The sequence below is a fragment of the Podarcis pityusensis genome (genome assembly GCF_964106645.2).
Source record: "Podarcis pityusensis genome assembly, chromosome: 13".
Classification (NCBI taxonomy): Eukaryota; Metazoa; Chordata; class Lepidosauria; order Squamata; family Lacertidae; genus Podarcis; species Podarcis pityusensis.
The window spans coordinates 43,427,858-43,451,369 of record NC_138038.1 but is presented as its reverse complement, the minus strand read 5'-3'; the positions used below and the strand labels follow the sequence as shown (position 1 = coordinate 43,451,369).

The window sequence follows — 23,512 nt, the reverse complement described above, 5'->3', positions numbered from 1 at the left end:
ACACCCTGGAACACCCCTTTTAAGAGATGCACACCTTCCCTCTTTGCATTACATTTGGTGAGGAGAATAGAACAAGAATATATCACAGATTTTAAAAGGATTACTCCAATATGGCACAAACAGTTAAAATTACATTTGCATTTAGCTGAGGAATATAAAAAATACAGAAGTAACATAGACCCCATTTCTAATTAAAATATGACATGGATGAGGGACCCTGAATTTTAGATATGTCAATTCTTCCTTCTGAGTTGCTCTTTGCTATTCAATTCAGGCTTCACTACAATAATATAACATTTTGGTGAAAATATACAGCCTAGTAAACCAGCACTGGAGGCCAAGATGGAGAAGATCTCCACAGCCACCATATATTTTCCTTTTGTGCTTAAGTAAGTTGGAACAAAGGACAGCCACACACTGCAAAATACCAGCATGCTGAAGGTGATAAACTTGGCTTCATTAAAGCTGTCGGGTAGCTTCCTGGCTAGGAAGGCTACAGAGAAGCTGACAATGGCCAGCAAGCCCATAAACCCCAAGACACAGTAGAACATGGTGACTGACCCTTCATTACATTCCAGAACAATTTCTTTACTCATTGAGTGCATGTCTAAATCTGGGAATGGGGGAGAAGTTGCCAGCCACACAGTACAAAGAGCAGCCTGAATCAAGGAACAGGAAAGAACAATGGAGGTGGCCTGTTGTTTCCCCACCCATTTCCTCATGCTGGACCCTGGTTTGGTGACCATGAAAGCAAGGACCACAATTATTGTCTTTGTCAACACACAAGAAACTGCCACTGAAAAGATGATGCCAAAAGCTGTTTGCCGAAGGAGACATGTCACTTTCTCAGGTCGACCGATGAATAGGAAAGCACAAAGGAAGGATAACAAGAGGGAGATGAGGAGAGTATAGGAGAGGTTGCGGTTGTTGGCTTTGACTATGGGAGTGTCCTGGTGCTTAATGAAAATCCAAAGCACCAAAGCTGTAAGGAAGGACAAGGAAAGAGCAAAACAGGCCAAAGAGATCCCCAGTGGTTCTCCATAAGACAAGAATTGTATGTTCTTTGGCAGGCAAGAATCCTTTTCCACATTTGGGTAATGATCTTGTGGGCACTGAAAGCATTTATCCATGTCTGAAAAAGAAATGCCGTAGGAGCATCACTACATGCATAATACTAAAATGATCACAATGAAAATTAAACCTTAAATAAGGGTTTGCCAGGTTTAAATCTGAAAAAACCAATTTGGCACACTTCTCATGTCATTATATTATTAGCAACATACAATATTCAATTCCCACCAACCCCAGATGTTAGGATTTAACTCCACCTCTGAAGCTCAATGTTATCATTAACCGTCAGGATTCCAGCAGATTTTACTTGTTGACATTTTTTAGCATCCCAACATCATTTGAACTTCCCATTCTAATATGTTGACTGGAACAAGGTTGCATTTCCGTTTTAGCACTTCTCTGAATTTGGAAACATGGTTCTTGGGTCTTGCATTTAAGAATGGCTGTTACAACCTAAGCTTTCTCCCCGAGGTTCTTTCATATCTCTGAAGGTTTCTGTTTTTTCAACTTTTGATACCTCCATCATCTGAGTGGTGATTATTTCATATATATATATATATATATATATATATATATATATATATATATAGTGTACATAATTACCAGTTGTCAATGGCTTGGATTGATATTATTGAATATATCATGCTGTATCCTTATTTCAGGAACCACAACCTTCACTGAATTCTGAACAACTTTCCTGAATTGTCTGAACAACTGAAAACCACAAGGGATGGGAGTGTCAGAATATATTAGTGTTAGTATGTTTTAAAGGCTCTTTACATGATGTCTCTTACCTGTCTGGTTGGAAATCTTCCCTTCCGGACATATAATGCAATCATAGCAGCAAAACGGTTTCCCCTCCTTCTTTGTTTTTTGATAACCCAAAGGACAATTGGCATTGCAAAGAGAAAGGGGCTGTGCCTGTCCAAAAATGTAAGAGGATAATGTTTTCTCTTTTGCAATATTGTGTATCCACAATGTATTATATTCTGTTAACTTGCTGAACTATCTCCTTTTATGGTGCAAGAGGCAAGAGACAAATAGGAAAGGGCAATCAAGGGCTACTTGCCCTGATGATTTTGGTTCTTCTCCACAGTTGGAGGCAACTGTTTTTGTTATTCTCATCCAATGTAGTGCACCTCTGGGGGAGAAGTTGAACTGATGCATTAGCAGTACGAAACCTGGGCAGTGTGCATCGAGCACTGGGTTACCAAGACAAAAAGAAACCTTTGCCGACCTCATTGATGTGGTCCAAAGGAAAGCAGAGCCATATTTCACAGGTTTGGTTAGGGAAAGGAAACAAGCAAGCTCCATCGTGATAGAAGGAACCCTTACGCTGCCTTCCCCTACATGAATATGATCCTCTGTAAATTTATCAAGTTTTATTTTTTCCAAGTAGTAAATTTGGTGGTAGTAGTGCAATAGTGGATGTAATGAGTGTCACTTAACTGGCAAAACATGGAAGATCTCTACAGCCATGCCCTCACTCCTACACTGAGCACATGGATGAACATAGCACAGAGCTAGGTCAGTATCTGAACTGTGAATCATTTTAAAAGTGATGAATACGCTACAAAATATGAATTTATCTCACCTGGTTGAACCTGCTGGGCCACACAATGGCTTCTTCACAAATGCTGAACACTTCTTCTTGGGGAGCCATGGGGTCGATCTTTCCAACTTTCACTCTCCGAAAGGACTGGTTTGGAAATGTGACCCAGTTTATAATATCAAATCCAGACTCTAAGTCTCCATTTTGGTTGAAGGAAACTTTCTCCCCATCGCTATTATTAAATGAGATGCTTTTAACAAAGTGGTTGAGCTGTTTAGAAAAAAAAATGGATAGAACCACAGAGAAAATAAAAGAAAGCCAATGCATAAGGATATACAAAAGACTGATCATCATTCCCACTTGTTTACTGAACTGTATAAAAGCTTTATATCAAGTAAATATATCTATGGAGAGGAAAGAGCCCTATAGGCCGCCTTGAGCTTCTTGCAGGAACAATGAGAGATACATACAACAATAAACAGATACAGTAATAAACTACAATAATAAAATGTAACAGTGGTACTAATGAAGGAAGTGACTGGGCAGCAGTGGAGCAGGTCAGAATGGTATAGCCACTACTACATTTACAACCGTGATGTGGTGGAGGGCAGAAGTAGAAAAAAAGCCTGCTGCATGCTTATCATTATCACCTTTTGAACTTCCAAAGAATCTAGATTCTCTGTTTATTCCTTTGCAACTGGTGAGCAGTGGAGATTAGACAAAGTCAAGGAAGAAATTGGATATCTATATCTATTAGCCACAGTGACTATATACTTGCTCCAGAAAAAGGGGCATCGTGCCTCTGAACACCAGACTGTTGGGAGTGGCGTATTGCCATAATGTCCTGATTGAGCACTTCCCACAGGTATCAGGTTGGCTGCCTTGGGAAACCTTTGGACTGATCCATCACCATTTCTACTCCACTTTTAGCGTGCTCAGAACATTACCTTCCATAACTGTTCATTCTTGAATTTGACTCCTTCGTCCACTTTCGTTCGTTTTTTGAAGCTAGTTGAATGCATGGCATGCAAAGCATGTGCAACCACATAGGCAGCTGTGAAGACACTGTAGCTGTGGCCAGTCATGCTCATTTCAAAAACAGATGGAGGAAGAGTCTCCAGCTTCTCCTCTCCACTGCAGAGGTCTTCATCCTGTAGGTCTACCATGGAGTTGGGGAACAAACACCCAAAGACCTGTTCCCAGAAGACTCTAACAAAGCCATCAGCTTTCTCCGAGGTGGGGTTTCTCACCTGAAGAAATTGATGGAATCCTACAACCTCACTGGAATGAATGGCAAAAGATATAGCACCATGGAGGAAGTCTATGTCCCAATCTCTTTGAAGAGGAATGGAAGTGAAATCTATCTCGCCTGTCATAATCCACACCTTACTATTTCTCTTTGTTGATATAAGGTCATATGCTGAAGCCCTGGAAAAAATCCTCAGGATGATCATGGTCTCGATCTCACCATGAATGACCAATGCATTGACAGTGCTGCTCAGAATAATTTCATTCATTTCAAATACCTCTCCCATCAAGTCATCAAAATCACTTAAAAAAGACATTCTGGGAATTCTCACTATAAAATCAAAGCAGATACCTCTCTGGGCAAACATGGAAATAATATTATGTTCAAACCTCTCTCCATTATCATTTTGCCCAGAAATAATCCCAGTCCACGTCCACTTGAAATATAGCAGTAACCAGAGAATTGCCTTATATTGAAGCTTCAAATCTGGGAACACTTGGTAATAGAAAGCAGCTTGGGTTTTCTTATCTAGTGCCGCAGCAGAGCAATACATGATCTAATGGAAATAAAAAAAAGTTAAGGGGGCTTGGTACCAATCCCATATAATTTCTCTAGGGAAGACATATGATGCTGCCAGTATTGGCCAGCAGGGTACAGCAAGTGTGTTCAGAGATTCATTGATGTTTTGGAAAGGTGAGTCGAAGGGGTGAGGCATCAGTGAGGTCTGTACACTGCAAATACCCTGGTGGAATCAATATGACACTCCCACCATTGCTTTTGTAGCAGACTGGCTTCACTGACACTCCCCACCTGAAACACTGCAATGACTTCAGTTCAGGGAGATCAAGTAAGCACCTCTTTCTGACCCTACTGTTACCGGCTGCTGCTCTACCAGCCCACAGAGCGTACACTTAGCGTTTAGAAAATACTTTAATATTAGCACTTTTCTTTCCAAGCTGCAAATTTAAGTAGCTTTTGTAATAAAAGGGAAAAGTCTGCCATGTGGTTTCTCCCTAATCAGATGACACAATCTGTTCCCATGCTCTCTTTAAGGCTTTAGTTTTGCCTTGATTTAATTTCTCTTCTGTATTTTGAGTTCTTGAATGGCATATGTTAGTGTTCAACAAGCTGTCTGATAGGAAAAGAATTCCTTCTCCTTTGCTCTCCTGCTTAATTTAAATCTAGTACTAACAGTCTTTAGCTAAGTAGCTCTGACTCCTGTCTTTATAACTGATTTCATCAAATGAAACAAAACTTTAACTCTTTCTAAGGATTTATTTGTTCTTGCCAACAAATACATCAAACATCAAAAATATGAGTCTCCTCTTCCTGTACGTTTTGCTATAATCTTAGACAGAGAAATAAATTGTGAACAATGTGCACAAAATGGTCGCCAAGGAAGAGAAAGCTGAACACAGATCACTTCTGCAATAACAATGATTCAAGCAGTTAATGGCAAAGTACAAAATCCACATTTCTTATTTACAGAGTGAGGAAAAGCCTTTATTGCTATTAAAAATCATCTAGAACAATTAATCCTGAAAACACAAAAAATAGGAAACATTCCAAATGCAGCTACAGAACTGAGTGTGAAAAAACACACAATCCTTTTACAATGTCAGAAACCATTAACTGACTTACTTGATGACAAAGAAAATAGGAGACGACTTTGAATTTAAAATTCTGAGACACTGCAGATGTAATAAATGTCTTACTAACATGACGGACAACAGAAATGCCAGAAGTCCTCCTAATCGTCAGACATAAAAATTGTTCATTGTCCTCTAGCTCCCAACAAAACAAACAAAAATGCAGTATTTTCCCATGATATTATTATTTGCTTTGACCGATTTTTCATTAATGGCAAATTTACAAAAGCCGTCAATGTGAAAGTTGGGATGTGAATAATAATAATAATAATAATAATAATAATAATAATAATAATATTAACATGATCTTGCTGCAAGATCTAAGTACAGAGACACTGAGAAAAAGGCAGACCCTGAACCTGCTACAGAAAAATCTCAGGAACCTCAAATACTTTATTGTTGGAGCTTCTGGAAAAAAACATTGGAAATAAAACTGATAAAAAGAAAAGTTTACCCGGAAAGGGATGAGCAAATGGCTTGTTAACCTCTCTTCCTGCACGCTTACATCTTACCTGTGGAATCTTATAAATGGACAGAATATCTGCCATGTAGAGACAGACTTCAGAGACAGGTCCCCCAATGACTGCTCCTGGATTGTTCTGAATATCACATTTGTAGTTGGGGGCTGATTTGCCCAGTGTAGAGAATAGTTCCATTGAGGCATGATAGGTCCATTTTGCAGTGAAATAGCTATTATAGATATGGAAACCTAGGGTGACATTTGGTAAAATCTGGGGGTTTTCATTGATCTCCTTTACAGCAAATATCAAGGCCAGGATATGCTGGTAGATCTGGGTCACCACCCTGCAATTAGAGTTGCATGCAGTATGACAGTGTATTTACTACAAAATATGACATATACTTCCATTCAGTTCAATGCATTATTACCGAATACACAATAGTATAATGGTTCTGATCTAGGTAAGCGTGATGAAATATTGTTACATTCCATTGCCTTAAAACCAATACGGACCAAAATTAAAAATTAATCTTGAAACTCTGGTCACTGCTCTCTCGCAATTTCTTCCTAACAACCAGGAAATTCTCAAATACTCCTAAGCATAAAACAGCATGATCATCACAAGGCTGAAGGGTAATGTGGTGTAGCTAGGGCAAATACATGGCATTGCAAAATATCTTTTTTAAAAAACAGTGAAAGCCTTACACCGTGTCTTCAAAGATGTCATTAGAAGGGCGCTTTGCAAAACTTAGTGGAATATAAACTCTATATATCTGAGCTATAATGCTGGCAATGATGAAGTCTCCAGGCTGGTAAAACTTGTGAAGAATAGGAAGAGAGTTGCTGACTTGGCATTTGATGTCAGGCGTCTTGAATGCCACCAGAGGCAAAAGGACAACTGCAAATGCCACTATCTTCCATGACAGAATTCCTTCTCCACACCTATTCTCTTGCCTCCACATTATACCTTACTGGGTTCCGTGCTGAGTCTCACAACTTCATTGGAACGGCCGCACCCAGAATGATATGCGACTCAGACTGTGCCATCTAAATTGTCCACCATCAAATTTACAAAGCCCTCACCCTCTTAATTTCCAGCACTGAGTTGCCCAGGGGGTAGTTATAGAATCACACTGTCATGTAGTTTTACTCATGGTTACTTGGGACTTAAAGAAGAAATAGCATGTAATCACAGTTAATTGGATAATGATAAGGGAGATAATCACCTATTCAGAATTACAGTTTCTGTGAGACATTGCAGAAGAAACCATAATCCAGCTCACTGGAATGGCAAGAGATACCGATGTTTTTACGGACTGTCATATTCCTGCATTGCAGATGACCCCTGGGGTCCCTTCCCAGTGTACAATTGTATGATTATGTGACAGTAAAGGATTTTGGTATACTGAGATATTCAAAAGAAGAGTACCTCAATAGAAACCACATTTGGCTTGAAAGTTTTCATTTTGTTTATTTATTTATTTATTCATGCATTCATTTATTCATTCATTAATCTTGTTGCATTTTTATTTTGCTGTGTCAAAAAGGAATGGAGAGTTAAAAGTTAGACCCTTAAGGTTAAACTGTCAAATAGGAATTGAAAAGCACTTAGATAGGTCTTAAGTGTCAGATATGTCAGACAGGGATTACCTTAGGACCTGAAAAGGGCTTTATTAGGGAATAGCTAGGCAGAACAACCTAGATTATGAAAGTTCCTGGAAGGGGCTTGGAGTGGGTTTCTGGTTTAAGAAAAGAGAATAGCCATTCTATGGGGAATCAGTTGAAGTGTTGAAGTGAGAGTTTTATCACCTCTCTGTAAAGAGTTTTTGCTGAAACCAAGTCTTGTGCCATATCAGAATAACAATTAAGGTATAAGCCTCACCAAGTGTATTTCAATAAAATTGCTAAGAGCCTTAACATTGATGCTCTGGATGAGGCAGGGCCAGCCCACCCATGAGGCAAGGTGAGACAAGTGCCTCGAATGGCAGGATTCACGGGGGAAGCAGAATTAGAACCCAAAGAATGCATCACCTGCCGCTGCTGCCACAGTGGCAGCAATGGCTGTGGCACACTCCTTAGAGGTCAGATCTGCCACCTCTCTCACAGCAACCGCCTCACCTTACAAAAGTATGACGATAATGGGGAACTGGAGTCTACTTACATGACAATTTTGGGTGGCATGAATTTCATGGGTTTACCAGCTCATGTAACTAATCAAGAGGCATGAAACAGGTGTGTCCCTCCTGGCCTCACCTCGTGCCGCCACACCCTGGAACACCCCTTTTAAGAGATGCACACCTTCCCTCTTTGCATTACATTTGGTGAGGAGAATAGAACAAGAATATATCACAGATTTGAAAAGGATTACTCCAATATGGCACAAACAGTTAAAATTACATTTGCATTTAGCTGAGGAATATAAAAAATACAGAAGTAACATAGACCCCATTTCTAATTAAAATATGACATAGATGAGGGACCCTGAATTTTAGATATGTCAATTCTTCCTTCTGAGTTGCTCTTTGCTATTCAATTCAGGCTTCACTACAATAATATAACATTTTGGTGAAAATATACAGCCTAGTAAACCAGCACTGGAGGCCAAGATGGAGAAGATCTCCACAGCCACCATATATTTTCCTTTTGTGCTTAAGTAAGTTGGAACAAAGGACAGCCACACACTGCAAAATACCAGCATGCTGAAGGTGATAAACTTGGCTTCATTAAAGCTGTCGGGTAGCTTCCTGGCTAGGAAGGCTACAGAGAAGCTGACAATGGCCAGCAAGCCCATAAACCCCAAGACACAGTAGAACATGGTGACTGACCCTTCATTACATTGCAGAACAATTTCTTTACTCATTGAGTGCATGTCTAAATCTGGGAATGGGGGAGAAGTTGCCAGCCACACAGTACAAAGAGCAGCCTGAATCAAGGAACAGGAAAGAACAATGGAGGTGGCCTGTTGTTTCCCCACCCATTTCCTCATGCTGGACCCTGGTTTGGTGACCATGAAAGCAAGGACCACAATGATTGTCTTTGTCAACACAGAATAAACTGCCACTGAAAATATGATGCCAAAAGCTGTTTGTCGAAGGAGACACGTCACTTTCTCAGGTCGACCGATGAATAGCAAAGCACAAAGGGAGGAGAACAAGAGGGAGATGAGGAGAGTGTAGGAGAGGTTGCAGTTGTTGGCTTTGACTATGGGAGTGTCCCAGTCATTCAGTCTAACCGCCTGCAATAGAGGAATCTCAACTATAGAATCCATGACAGTTGGCCACCCAACCTCTGCTTAAAACCTCCAAGGAAGGAGAGTCCACAACCTCTCAAGGAAATCAGTTCCATTTTCAAACAGCTCCTACTCTCAAAAAATTCTTCCAGATGTTTATTTGGAATCTCCTTTCTTGTAACTTGAAGCTATTGGTTCGAGTCCTACCCTCCAGAGCAGGAGAGAACAAGCTTGCTCCAGCTTCCATGTGACAGGCCTCGGGATATTTGAAGACGGCTATCTTCATATCTCCTCCCAGTCTCTTCTCCAAGCTAAAAGTGGAGGGAACTATGCAAATATCTGACATTTTGTCATTTCTCCACATTTAAGCATGTAAGAAAAATAAAACAATAATTTAAAAAGAGGATGGGTTTTTATTTGAATTCCCAGCCTTGTTTAATTCATAGTACACTGCTTTGGAAAATTCATCAATGCAGGAGAAAGAAGAAGGAAGAAGGAAGAAGAAGAAGAAGAAGAAGAAGAAGAAGAAGAAGAAGATTCCCTTTTTTATTTATTTTGTTTGTTTGTTTGTTTTATATACCACCCTTCCTTTGAGGAACACAGGACAGTTTGCAGTATAGGATTTAGTACAGGATTTAGCAAAACTGTGTGTTCCAAGAGCAGATGGCAAGGCAGGGTAGTGTCCGGAGCCACCCTAATAATAGCTTTGCTTACCCTTATCTGGATGATGGTGGGATAGGGCAGAGTAGCAGCAAGGTTGCAGCTGCACGGGCAAACTGTCAAGAGTGCCAGCTTTGCCCTGCCCCATCTCACTACTGCCCTGTCTTGTCCTGCAGCAACACTATTGTTGGGAAGGCCTGTCTTCCACGCTACCCCATCATGTCAGCCCCCCCCATCAGCATGTTCTCATTACAACTACAGAACGTGGGTGCTTCTCCTTGGCCCCCTGCCTGCCTCTCCCTGATGCTTGCCGACCCCAATGTGGAAGTACACCAAACACCACTCCTGGCACTCCCGGCCTCCGATCAAAAAACTGGAAATTTGAATTTTTCAAGTAAGGACGGATAAGTAGGGTTGTCATGAAAAGAGACTAGGATAAATGGATTTGGGTGTGGATCAAGGGCTGTATAATACTCAAATAATTATGGACTGGTGCTCTAATACATAAACACAGTGAAGAAGTCTTGGAGTAAATAAAACAGGTTGAATGTTTCCTAATATTGAAGGTAACATTGTGACGCGGGACTAGAGGAGAACTATTGTAGACTATTATAATATTATTTGGAGAATTTTACTTGGACTTCACACTGAAAAAGAATAATGAACTGGAGCACCCTGGATCAAAGACTGGGAATTACCTAACAGAGGAGGAGCATCTGAATATTAATTTGGACTGAACATTTAACTATTTTGAAGAACTATTATATATTTAACTAACAGATGGATAGCTGGGAATCCTTTTTACCTTTTTCTTTTATTTCTGTTATTTTTTTTCTTCCTTTGTTATCTTATTCATTTCTTCAATGCTTTCTATGGCTCTGTCTTTATTCTTTCCTTCTCTTTAGATTAGGTTGGCCTTTTTTGTATTTTATGTTGAATTTTTTTGATAAAAAAATGATTTTAAAGGAAAAAAAGAAAAACTGGCTTTCCGCTGTCTCAGCACAAAAGTGTGCCATAGAGGAGGAGGCAGGGGTTCATCACTGAGTGGCTAAGAGTCAGAGTGGCACAGTTCTGAGCCATAGAGATTCAGAGTCTTTAGCTGTTTACCAGAAGTTTAGGTTGTATTATCACTGTACACCTTTTCCTATTTTTATATCCATCCCTCTTCTTGACTCTCATCCACCAGTCAGTGTGCTGCTGTCTGCCCCCTGCCCCTCTCAGGACACTGACAAAACTTCGGCAGCGTGACACCAAGAGACGCACATCCCAATTTTCCTCTGACATGTTGGAGGGTGTGGTATTTCTATTTAAATCATTGTACAGTCAAACCTTGGCTCCTGAACGGCTCCGTTTTTGAATGATTCGGTTAGGGAAGTAAAACCCGGAAGTAAATGCTTCAGTTTTCAGATGTTTTTTGGAAGCCTAAGATCCGACATGGTTTCTGCTTGAGTGCAGGAAGCTCCTGCAATGAATTAGAAGCAGTGATTCTGTTGTCGAACGTTTTGTAAACCGAATAGGCTTCTGGAACTGATTACGTTTGACAACCATGGTTTGACTGTATTTTATTATTATTATGCCACACCCATCTGACTGGGTTGCCAGTCTTGAAACATCTGGAGGGCCAAGTTTGCCTATGCCTGATCTAAAGCAGTACTACACCACTCGAAGGTTAAACCACAGACCCTAGGACTTGCTGATCAGAAGGTCGGCGGTTCAAATCCCCACGATGGGGTGAGCTCCCGTTCCTTGGTCCCTGCTCCTGCCAACCCAGCAGTTCGAAAGCACATCAAGTGCAAGTAGATAAATAGGTACCACTCCAGCGGGAAGGTAAACGGCGTTTCTGTGCGCTGCTCTGGTTCGCCAGAAGCGGCTTAGTCATGCTGGCCACATGTCCCGGAAACTGTACCCCGGCTCCCTTGGTCAATAAAGCGAGATGAGCGCCGCAACCCCAGAGTTGGCCAGAACTGGACCTAATGGTCAGGGGTCCCTTTACCTTTACCTTACACCACTCGAAACAATCTTCCCCCAAATAATTCTGTGGTTGACAAGATCTCTGGGAATTGTAGCTCTGTGAAGGAAACAGGAATCTCCTAACAACTCTCAGCACCCTTAGCAAACTACAGGTCCCAGGACTCTTGGGGGGGGGGGGAAGCCGTGACTGTTTATAGTGATATGATACCACTTTATGTACATAGTGCAGATGGGGCCTGACAGTGGAAGTGAAAGATAACCATCAGGGTTAGCTATTACCACCCCTGTAATTATCCAAATCATTGTCATTTATTTGCCTGGACAAAGCCCCAGACGTCTTTAAAAGAAAAGGGGGGAAAGCAAGAAACAATTTTATTATTTATACCCCATCCATCTGGCTTACAGCACATAAAAAATTATCTGAAAACAAATCTGAAATTGTTATATAAACCCCCAACAGTGTCACTTGGGGCTATGGTTCCAGGGACTAAATTTGGCAGAGCTCTGTCTGTCTGAACTGGGCAGTTTCTCCTTTAAGTAGGACAGGTCATGCTTCAGATAAGTGTCACTAGATTAGTATCCAATGTGTCCTTCTGTTCTCCAGTTGACGCTCAAAGTAAAGCACATACATGCCATTTTAATACATGTATTGGCCGAATCAGCTGTCCTCCGAGCCATGTAATTTCAATCCAGCGTGATGCTGTCCTGAGAGACAGACGCCACATCTTACAGGCGCCTTTACTACCAGGAAGCTGAGGTTCTGCGATGTTGCTGTTGTTGTTGTTGCTGCTGCTGCTTTCTCAGATGGTGCACAAAGGACACTCTCTGAAGTGCGCTGGAAACAATCCCATTCATGTCCCATTGGAGTGGTACCAACCTGGCGAAATCCTCATCGGTGGGATTGCCTCTCACACAGTTTACATTTTGCCCAACGTGTCCTTCAAGAAACACCCTTCTAAAGACTGGGTTAAATTTCCATTGTAAGGATTGTTCTTCTTCTTATTGTTATTATTATTATTTTTTAAAAAAAGGATATAGAATAAAGTAAAGCATGAATAAATTAACAAATGTCAAAAGAGAAGAAAACATATATTCAGGACTGAAATCAAAGAACAGGTTTCCATAACAAATCAATGGTGGGACCAGAAAAGTACTGTATTTTTCCATGTATAATGCACCCCATGTATAAGACGTCCCCTATTTTGGGGGACACAAATTTAAGAAAATGGTGGGGATGGCCCAGAGTTGTTGAGCTTTTTTCGGGAGGGGGGTATGCCGAAAATCACTAACCCAAATGAAAAACACTGACAATCGTTTGAGGAAGCCAACATGTGCCTGCCCTCACAAACAGCAGACGGCAATCGCATGCCCACTTGCTGAAGAGCCAGCCAATCCTAAGCAACCCTTGCCGCAGCAACCAATTACCCACCCAATTTCTGCAGCACCAGCCAATAAAAAGCACTTGACACAGCCACCAATCACCAACAAAATTGCCACTGACAAGCTCCTGCTCACGGCTGCAACCAATCACTTGTCCCCCCCCCCCCCAGCACTATCCGTGTATAAGACGAGCCCCGTTTTCCAAACATTATTTTACAGTAAACAAAAACAAAAACCCTCATCTTTTACATGGAAAAGTGTGGTATATTTCTAGGTGTGTGAGTCCCCCCCCCCCCATATTAAGATTTCTGAAAGAAAAAAAATAGCAGTATATGTTAATGACAGGAGCCCAGCGATAGAGGAAGGCGAGTGGGAGGGAGAGTTCATTGTGTTTGTTTGTTTGTTTGTTTGTTTGTTTGTTTGGAGAGGGGTAGCATTTCCCCAACCTGCCTCACCTCTGCTGCCACCCACGTACCAAAATCAAATAGAGCACAATGAAGTTCTGAGTAATGAAAAAGGGATTATGTTATGCTGAACCATATCGTGACAATACCTAATCCTCTATTAGTGCAAGATCTTTATCATATCCAAATAACAAAGTTAGAGGGTCCATTGGTAACTTGTTGTTACTTTAATGTCAGTTATTGTACCCGCCCCCCCAAAAAATAATTCTGATTTTAGGATACATCCAGAATATGCTACAACCTGGCATTTGCTTCTTTGCACCTCCTATAGACATCACTCGCTATATATGGTCATGACTTGATGGTGCTAAGAACAATAACTTATAAAAGCTTTCCTTAAGGATTACACTGACTGCTCTCTGGGGAATGTTTTGAGGAATTCATATTTTTATTTTTTCTCCCTCTGCCCACAAAGCAGGCTGAATCCAATAAGTTGGGGCTATCCCATTTCCAGTTGGGTTTTTTTAAAAAAAAAATGCATGGAAAATCAGTAACCACTCCTTTGATTATTTAGTCAGTAGAAAGTGTCATATTTCTGCCCAACAGCAGATGTTCAAGGTGCCTTATGATAACAGAAAACTGCAATGCTGTTAAGACTGGAGATGTTAGGGAGTGGACCTTTTGAATGCAACACGTGTTTTGGGATTCTTCCCATTTAGGGGTACAGCCTTGGCAAATCTCAAAATAAGGAGAAGGAGGCAGGGATTATTATTTTTAAAGCAAACTCCACTATAAATAATATTTGTCGTTTCTTACTGCACAAAAGCACACTGTACGGCACACACTATGCAACTATATGGGCATAACTGAGCAGGAAATGACCATTGTCCCTTTTCCTCATTTTCAACAATGCTCCTACATTTCATCACCTCCTTAGGTTCAGGCATCTGAATCTCTTACAACACCCTTCCCCAACCTGGTGCCCTCCAGACTACAATTGCCACCATCCTTGTCCACTGACCATACTATGTGAGGCTGATGGGAGCTGTAGTCCAAAAAATCCAGAGGGCATCAGGCTGGCAAAGGGTGTCTTAGAGGCACAACGAACCATTTCTGTGGTACCATGGTGAATTATTGTATGGCTTTATTTACAGAGTGGTGACAAAGTTCTACCAGCACATCCTGGCCATGGTTTTTGCTGTAGAAGAGATCAATGAAAATCCCAGCATCTTGCTTAATATCACTCTTGGATTCCACATCTATGACAGCAATTCCATTGCAAGGAATACCTACCGGGCCACGTTGGACCTGCTCTGCAGTTCACTCCAGTTCTTCCCGAACTATAACTGTCACATCCAGAAAAAACTTGTGGCTGTCATCGGAGGACTTAGCTCTGCTACAACCGCACACATGGCAAAGGTCTTGAGCCTTTACAAGATCCCCCAGGTAGGGCATTCAGCTGTGGGGATTTCCCCTGATCTCATACCCTTCCCTTTTCTTTCTGGTAGCATGCTCATTAATTAGAAGCAGGAGGAAGAATAATGCTGGGTGGGGTTTGAGAGAAAATGAGATATTTGCAGAGCTTTGAGCATATGTCTCTTTACAAAGGGGATCTCAGGGCTGCCCGTTTAATATTCATATTCATCCCAGTAAACTGTCTTGCCTGCTTTATCTGACAGAGGTTCATGGCAAACTGAAATTTGCTGCCCTGGTGTTAACTTAGACTGCAGTATGCATGCTTACTCTAGAGTACGGATAAGGGATAATAATAATTCCGGGGTTGTATGCGTTCTGCTCTGCAACTCCTGGAACAATGTGAGAGCCACAGTACGGTAAGCTCCTCATTCCCACCATCACATGTCTTTTCCTGAAGGTTTTTGTTCTTTTGTAAACCTTGGAGTTTGTCACGGTCCGGGTTACAGGCTGTCGGAGTCTCAGCTTGGTACGTCGGGACCAGGGTAGAGGTTGGGTAGAGTCTAGGGTCAGCTGTCCAGGGGTCAGGAAGCCAAGGGTCCAAGAGTCAGGAAGCCAAGGGTCCAAGAGTCAGGATACCAGGAGTCAGGAAGCCGAAGCAAAGATAGGTGGGTAGCGTGTTGCTGTGGCAAAGAGCCAGAGGGAAATGCTGGTCTTATAGACCCCTCCTGGCCCTTGCCAGCAGGTGCTATGAGTCTTCTGCCAAGCCTCACCTGTGCGGCCACGCCTTGCCCTTCAAGGCCAAACTCAGGAAGGCCCCAGTCCTGTGAGGCCCTACCAGTCACAGGGCCTGGCTCCTGCATGCACTCCTGACAGAGTCTCTCCAAGCCTTCTAATATCTCCTTCCTGTGTGTGAATGCAGCCATTTTGACATCACCAAAATAGAGCCTCCACGATCATTTTGTGGCTCTATTTAAAAAATAGAGTAATAAGAATAAATAAATAATCAAAAGTATAATATGTGACAAGGTGTTTCTTCTATTTCACCTCTGAAATTTCTGTCATCTTCTGTGCCCTCCCTGCCCAGCTGTCATATGGCTCATTTGAACCAGGAGTGAGTGGCGAATCTCGTTTTCCTTCCTTTTACCACATGTCTCCCAATGAAGCACTTCAATATCAGGGAATTGCCCACCTACTTTTGCATTTTGGGTGGAGATGGGTAGGTCTCATCACTATAGATGATGACAGTGGAGAACATTTCTTGGATGCTTTGGAACCAGTTCTTTCCCATTTAAGAATCTGTCTGGCCTTCACAGAAAGAATAAAAAAGAATATGAGGATGGCCAGCATACAAAAAATTTTCGAGCACATTTTAAATGATACCCCACTTTTCATGAAAAGCAAAGCCAATGCTATTGTTGTATATGGAGAATCTACCACCATGCAGGCAGTGGCAACTATTGTGTGGTTGACAATGGAGTTTATTCCTCTAATACTTCCTGATTCTGTAGAGATGTATTCTGCAGGAAAGGTGTGGATTACAACAGCCCAAATCGATTTCACATTTAGTCCTTTCCAAAGGTTTCTTGATATGCAAATGTTCCATGGTTCAATCTCCTTCACAATTCACTCTATGGAAGTTCAAGGCTTCCAAGAATTTGTTCAGGGTGCAAACCCTTATTATGCATACGGAGATGGTTTTATCAAGGATTTATGGGAACAAGCATTTATTTGCTCTGTTTCAAACTCCTCTGAGTCACCAAACATCACTGACACATGTACCGGAGAAGAGAGTCTGGAGAATCTTCCTGCACCTTATTTTGAAATGAGCATGACTGGCCACAGCTACAGTATCTACAATGCAGTCTATGCCATGGCACGTGCCATACATAATATGTACAGATCTAGATCCAGTCACAGAGCAATGAAATATGAAGGTAGCTTGACACATCTAAATATGGAACCTTGGAAGGTAACGTATCCCCAGTGTCCCTGTATGCCATGTGGTTTGGTATGAAATGTTAAGCTTAGGGATGGGAGAATCCATCAATTTCACATTTTCTCAGATGCACATTTTTCCAGTCTTAAGTTCTATTCACCATCAGTTTGCAATAATAAAAAAGTCTTCATCAAAATTCATCAGCATTTTAGCATGCATCCCCCCCTTTTTTGCAAATGATTTCCCCTGACAGAATGCATTCTGTATGTAATGTACACAAATATATTCATTTTTGCACATACTTTCCCCTTAATGTACACACATTTTGGGAGGAACCACATTGCAAATTTCATGGAAGAGCAAATTTAGAAGAAAAGCTGTGTTTCGAATCACATGTTATTTTAGGAAGTGTGATTTAGGGAGGTTCGCATTAAAATCCAAATTAAACTGAATTCCCCATCCCTATGACTAGCATGCCCTGTTACAAAATTATCTGGGGGGAAATATATCATTGAGTGTGTTCCAAGACTTAAAAGGTTCTTCAATTCTTTCATGCGAAGCTCCATTCATTTCTTCAGAGGATCTCATTCAACAACAGCGCTGGAGATGAAATTAGATTTAATGAACGTGGAGAATTAGAAGCTGGTTTTGATGTTACCAACTTGATCACTTTCCCAAATCAATCCTATGTCAGGGTCAAAGTAGGAAGTCTGGATCCTCAGGCTCCTCCAGAGAAAGTGTTCACCATTGATGAGGAAAAAATCCAGTGGCATGGAGAATTCACCAAAGTAAGACAATAGCTACACTCCCTCTCTAATATGAAAATAAAGGTTATCCACCAGCAGCACAATCTATGAATCTATTCAGATTTAAGTCCAAGTTCAATGGGGCTCATTCTCAGGTCAGTGAGTAGAGAATTACAGCATAAAATGGGTGGAAAACAGATTTAAAGTGGGTGAAATGAAGCATTTATTCATCCTTTGCCAGGTAAATATTTTTGTTGGGGTTTTTTGAAATTAAATAGTACATAATATTGTGGTGGCAACTAGTGGTGATGATCATGATACAAGGTAATAAGGATTGTTGTTGTTTAGTCATTTAGTCATGTCCGACTCTTCGTGACCCCATGGACCAGAGCACGCCAGGCACTTCTGTCTTCCACTGCCTCCCGCAGTTTGGTCAAACTCATGCTGGTAGCTTCAAGAACACTGTCCAACCATCTCGTCCTCTGTCGTCCCCTTCTCCTTGTGCCCTCCATCTTTCCCAACATCAGGGTCTTTTCCAGGGAGTCTTCTCTTCTCATGAGGTGGCCAAAGTATTGGAGCCTCAGCTTCAGGATCTGTCCTTCCAGTGAGCACTCAGGGCTGATTTCCTTAAGAATGGATGCGTTTGATCTTCTTGCAGTCCATGGGACTCTCAATAGTCTCCTCCAGCACCATAATTCAAAAGGATCAATAAGGATTAGAAAGAATAATTACGAGGTTTAAAGAAGCAGAGTGAGGCTGTTTGCAAAAGGGTTTCAAACATCCCTGTGTTGTACTTCGTAGTCCCGACAAGCAGCATCAGCATCTGATATCGCTATGTTGTTAGGTGATTGACAGATGGACAGTCACACCCACATTTGATTGACAGATGGACAGTCACCCTGTCCCATTTGGCCTGCTAATAGTGGGGAAATAACCATTTGACCTGCCAACCAGAAAAGATAAAATGCCATCATTTCATAGCAGCAATTCACTTGCTTAACCTCTTTCACCACCAAAGGAATACAAGCGAATAGAGAAGAGGACCCGCAGAAGCGACACTGACACAAAACCCCACACATACACTACCGTATTTTTTGCTCTATAAGACGCACTTTTCCTTCCTAAAAAGTAAGGGGAAATGTGTGTGCGTCTTATGGAGTGAATGCAGACTGCGCAGCTATCCCAGAAGCCAGAACAGTGAGAGGGATCGCTGCGCAGCACTCCCTCTTGCTGTTCTAGCTTCTGGCTTAGCCCCTCTGTCCCTTCCTCCCACCTCCCAGAAAAGCCCCCAAGAGCTTCACTCCCTGTCACGAGCTGTGTGGAGCGTGTGTATGGCTCTTGGGGGCTTTCCCCCAAGGAGGGTAAAGGGCAGCCTGTCAAAAGCCCCCAAGAGCCGCAAACACGCTCCACACAGCTCGTGAAAGGGAGCGCTGAGCAGAGCCTGGGATGTATACAGGCTCTGCTCATAGAATCATAGAATAGAATCATAGAATCATAGAGTTGGAAGAGACCACAAGGGCCATCGAGTCCAACCCCCTGCCAAGCAGGAAACACCATCAGAGCACTCCTGACATATGGTTGTCAAGCCTCTGCTTAAAGACCTCCAAAGAAGGAGACTCCACCACACTCCTTGGCAGCAAATTCCACTGTCAAACAGCTCTTACTGTCAGGAAGTTCTTCCTAATGTTTAGGTGGAATCTTCTTTCTTGTAGTTTGGATCCATTGCTCCGTGTCCGCTTCTCTGGAGCAGCAGAAAACAACCTTTCTCCCTCCTCTATGTGACATCCTTTTATATATTTGAACATGGCTATCATATCACCCCTTAACCTCCTCTTCTCCAGGCTAAACATGCCCAGCTCTCTTAGCAGTTCCTCATAAGGCATCGTTTCCAGGCCTCTGACCATTTTGGTTGCCCTCCTCTGGACACGTTCCAGTTTGTCAATGTCCTTCTTGAACTGTGGTGCCCAGAACTGGACACAGTACTCCAGGTGAGGTCTGACCAGAGCAGAATACAGTGGCACTATTACTTCCCTTGATCTAGATGCTATACTCCTATTGATGCAGCCCAGAATTGCATTGGCTTTTTTAGCTGCCGCGTCACACTGTTGGCTCATGTCAAGTTTGTGGTCAACCAAGACTCCTAGATCCTTTTCACATGTACTGCTCTCAAGCCAGGTGTCACCCATCTTGTATTTGTGCCTCTCATTTTTTTTGCCCAAGTGCAATACTTTACATTTCTCCCTGTTAAAATTCATCTTGTTTTTTGGCCCAGTTCTCTAATCTGTCAAGGTCGTTTTGAAGTGTGATCCTGTCCTCTGGGGTGTTAGCCACCCCTCCCAATTTGGTGTCATCTGCGCTCCCTTTAAAGATTATTTTTTTCTTGCATTCCCCCTCTAAAAACTAGGTGGGTCTTATGGTCAGGTGCGTCTTATGGAGCCAAAAATACAGTAAGTAGAATAGAAGCATTGCCACCTGACCCCACCCACCATTCCCCCCTCCACCTCTTTCCCCCTTTTCTTCCTAATGTACCACTAATGTCTCAGCAAATGAAACTGATCTGTAGAAAATGTAATATGAAAAAGAGACATTGCATATACTTTTGTAAATCAAGTAATCTTTAGTAAAAATGTTTTTTAAAAAACAATAAACACCAGCTGGTGAAAACAAAATACCATTTCCCCCAGTCTTCTATCATTTATGGACAGGTGCCCCCCGTCTCGGTGTGCAATGACTGCTGCCAGCCTGGTTATCAGAAGATCACAAAGGAGGGTGCACCATCTTGCTGCTACACCTGTTCTCCATGCCAAGAAGGGAAGATTTCAGCTCTGGAGGGTAAGTGACAAAGAGCACGGTATTCCCAAGCAAATGAAAAGTGAGAACCAAAGATGTCAGGAGAAATGAGAGTTGAACTTTGAACAGGCACTCAAATCTCACCTCTGCATAGAGAGAGCTACTGTTCCTCAACCCCAGAATCCCCACCTGTCAAATCAGAATCACCATTGTGAGAAGGCATGTGGTAAGGCAGGCAGGAGGAACCTGTGGCCCTCCAGATCCTCCTGGACTCCAACTCCCATCTGGCCCAGCCAGCACAGCCAATGGCCAGGGGTGATGGGTGTTGTAGTCCAGCGACACCTAAAGGGCCAGTCAGACCAAGTTCAGCCTTAAGATCTTCCAAGGAAACCATGCTGGCTATTCCACAGGCAGCTGATTGTCACTTGGGTTGGGGCATAGTGTCCTCTTTTGCCACTAGAGGTGAAGTGGGAAGTGCTGCCAACACTGCCCACTCTACTGCTGCTGTGTGCCCTTCCAGGCAGCACCGGTTTGCATGAGATCTCACCCCAAATGGATGCAATCTGGCCCAAAATCTGCACCAATGGTGGTAGCGCTTTTCCACTGCTAGCAAAGGCAGCGAGGCAAGTGGGGCACCCATAGAAGTGCCACCTGGGGGTCTTCTAACACCAGGTGCAGCAGCCTCACCCTGCCTAATGGTGGCAACACGGAAGTGGACTTTCTTGGTGGCAGCACCCACCCTTGTACCCTCCCCTGAGTGGTTTGAGAGGCAGCTACAGTAACCAGCTTTAAATGTCTCTTTGAAAGCATATATTCTTACATAGGTTTTCCTGGAGTCAGATTCCTTTTTAAAAAAAATCTAAGGTAAATATTGGCTTTCTGTTTTCATTTAAGAAGTTTTATTTTATTGTATTTTAATATGACTTCATTCCTCCTCGTCCTGATTATATTTCATGTAAACCACTTCGAGATTTCTTTCTATATGGATTTTACAAATCAACCAATGTAAACACACCACTGGCAATTGGATAGTTCTTCTGACATGGACTTATCCTGCTGGATTTAACAAGGTATCTATCAAGTTAGCAGGAAGGCAGGAATTCCCACTCTATCCCAGTCACCCTACAGCTATGCTTGTAACAACCAGGGAAGTCCCTGGTCACCTCTACAAATATGTAAATATATGAACTGTCACTGAGACTTTTCAACTCCTCCTTTTCTCAGACACGGACTCTTGTTTCCAGTGCTCTGAAGATCAGTATCCAAACGAGGCTCAAAATCAATGCATCCCTAAGGTTGTAAGTTTCCTCTCTTACGAAGAACCTTTGGGGATCAGCGTGGCTTTGTTTGCCATCTCTTTTTCCCTGGTAACTTCCTTAGTGTTGGGAACTTTCATTAAACACCGGGACACTCCCATTGTCAAAGCCAATAACCGGAGCCTCAGCTACACTCTCCTCGTCTCCCTCCTGCTCTGTTTCCTCTGTCCGCTGCTGTTCATTGGCCAACCTGGGAAAGTGATTTGCATGCTCAGGCAAACATCATTCAGCATCACCTTCTCTGTGGCTGTTTCATCTGTCTTGGCCAAAACCATGACAGTGCTTCTGGCCTTCTTGGCCACTAAACCAGGTTCCAGGATGAGCAAATGGGTGGGGAAAAGGCTAGCAACTTTCATTGTTCTTTGTTGCTCCCTTGTTCAAGTTGGCATTTCGACAGCATGGCTGGGATCGGCTCCCCCCTTCCCAGATTTTGACATGCACTCATTGGCAGATGAGGTCATAGTGGAATGCAATGAAGGCTATGCCACCTTCTTCTACTGTCTATTGGCCTTTATGGGTTTGCTAGCTGTCGTCAGCTTCACTTTGGCTTTCCTAGCCAGGAAGCTTCCAGACGCTTTCAACGAAGCCAAGTTTATCACCTTTAGCATGTTGGTTTTCTGCAGTGTTTGGGTATCCTTTGTTCCAACCTACCTGAGCACTAAGGGGAAATACATGGTGGCAGTAGAGATCTTCTCCATTTTGGCCTCTGGGGCTGGACTGCTGAGCTGTATCTTTTTCCCCAAATGCTTTGTCATTATGATGAGGCCTGAGCTGAACAACAGAGAACAGCTAATAAAGAGAAATAAATATATGACTTGAAGTGCCACCTGTCTCTTGTCATGTCTTCACACAGAAAGAAGCATGATGCAAAAACACTGCAGTTAGGCACAGCACCAAGAGAAGGTGCCCCAGACTAGAGCCCCTATTAGGCAGTCTGTGATGACTTTCCTCCTCTGGTACCAGAAGTTTTCACTTTTTAGCAATCTAGAGCAGACCAAGGGAGCCAATGGTGCCCTCTCAAATTTGGTATTATTCAGTTTATTGTCAGCTAGCCTTCATAAGCTAACTTGAAAGCACAATGGAGGAGGGCCATATTCCCTCATTTCCTCTCCTTCATGGGGGCCACTCATCAGTGGTGAGCAGGACTGGAGACAAAATTGGATGGAAATTTGCCCAAATCTACACTACCAACACAGGTTGCCATATGTCTGGATTTTCCTGGACATCTTGGCAATTCCTGCCCAAACAGTTTCCGACAGCTGAATCCCGGCTATGTCTGGGAAATTCCAGATGTATGGCAACCCTAATAATTAACAAACAATTATTATTTCTTCCATCTTGTGCTGAAGTGACTTCAAAGCAATCCATTGCAGTCTGTGGCATTCTAACAGGATGGCCCCTCTAGAATTTGTCACATACATACACACACGAATTTGTAACATTGTCTGTGCTTGGCTCCCCAGAGCTTAAATGCATGACCTTTCACACACCCTTTCAAACACCTGCATTTGGAGAAGATCCCTAACTTGGCATGGGGGCGGGGGGGGGGAGAAGACCTGAAATACAGGACAAAATTGCATCAATATAGGACAATCCTGCATTACACAGGACAGGTGGCAACCCTAGCTAAGATGGAAGGGCTCTCAGCATTAACACCCCAAGAGATCTTGTTTCTTGATTAGT

General features: G+C 42.5%; 2 protein-coding genes across 2 annotated transcripts; one reads left to right on the top strand and one right to left on the bottom strand.

Moving 5' to 3' along the window:
• Positions 1-233: 233 nt before the first annotated feature.
• LOC308460910 (vomeronasal type-2 receptor 26-like) lies at positions 234-2,734 on the bottom strand (the record flags this gene model as incomplete). Its single annotated transcript, XM_080977444.1, has 3 exons — positions 234-1,132; positions 1,866-1,992; positions 2,666-2,734. The coding sequence occupies 3 exons, from the start codon at positions 2,732-2,734 to the stop codon at positions 234-236; spliced, it is 1,095 nt and encodes a 364-aa protein (XP_080833570.1).
• Positions 2,735-14,813: 12,079 nt separating this feature from the next.
• LOC308460909 (vomeronasal type-2 receptor 116-like) lies at positions 14,814-22,889 on the top strand (the record flags this gene model as incomplete). Its single annotated transcript, XM_080977443.1, has 4 exons — positions 14,814-15,071; positions 17,538-17,765; positions 20,429-20,555; positions 21,738-22,889. The coding sequence occupies 4 exons, from the start codon at positions 14,814-14,816 to the stop codon at positions 22,646-22,648; spliced, it is 1,524 nt and encodes a 507-aa protein (XP_080833569.1). The 3' UTR covers positions 22,649-22,889.
• Between the last annotated feature and the right edge of the window lie 623 nt (positions 22,890-23,512).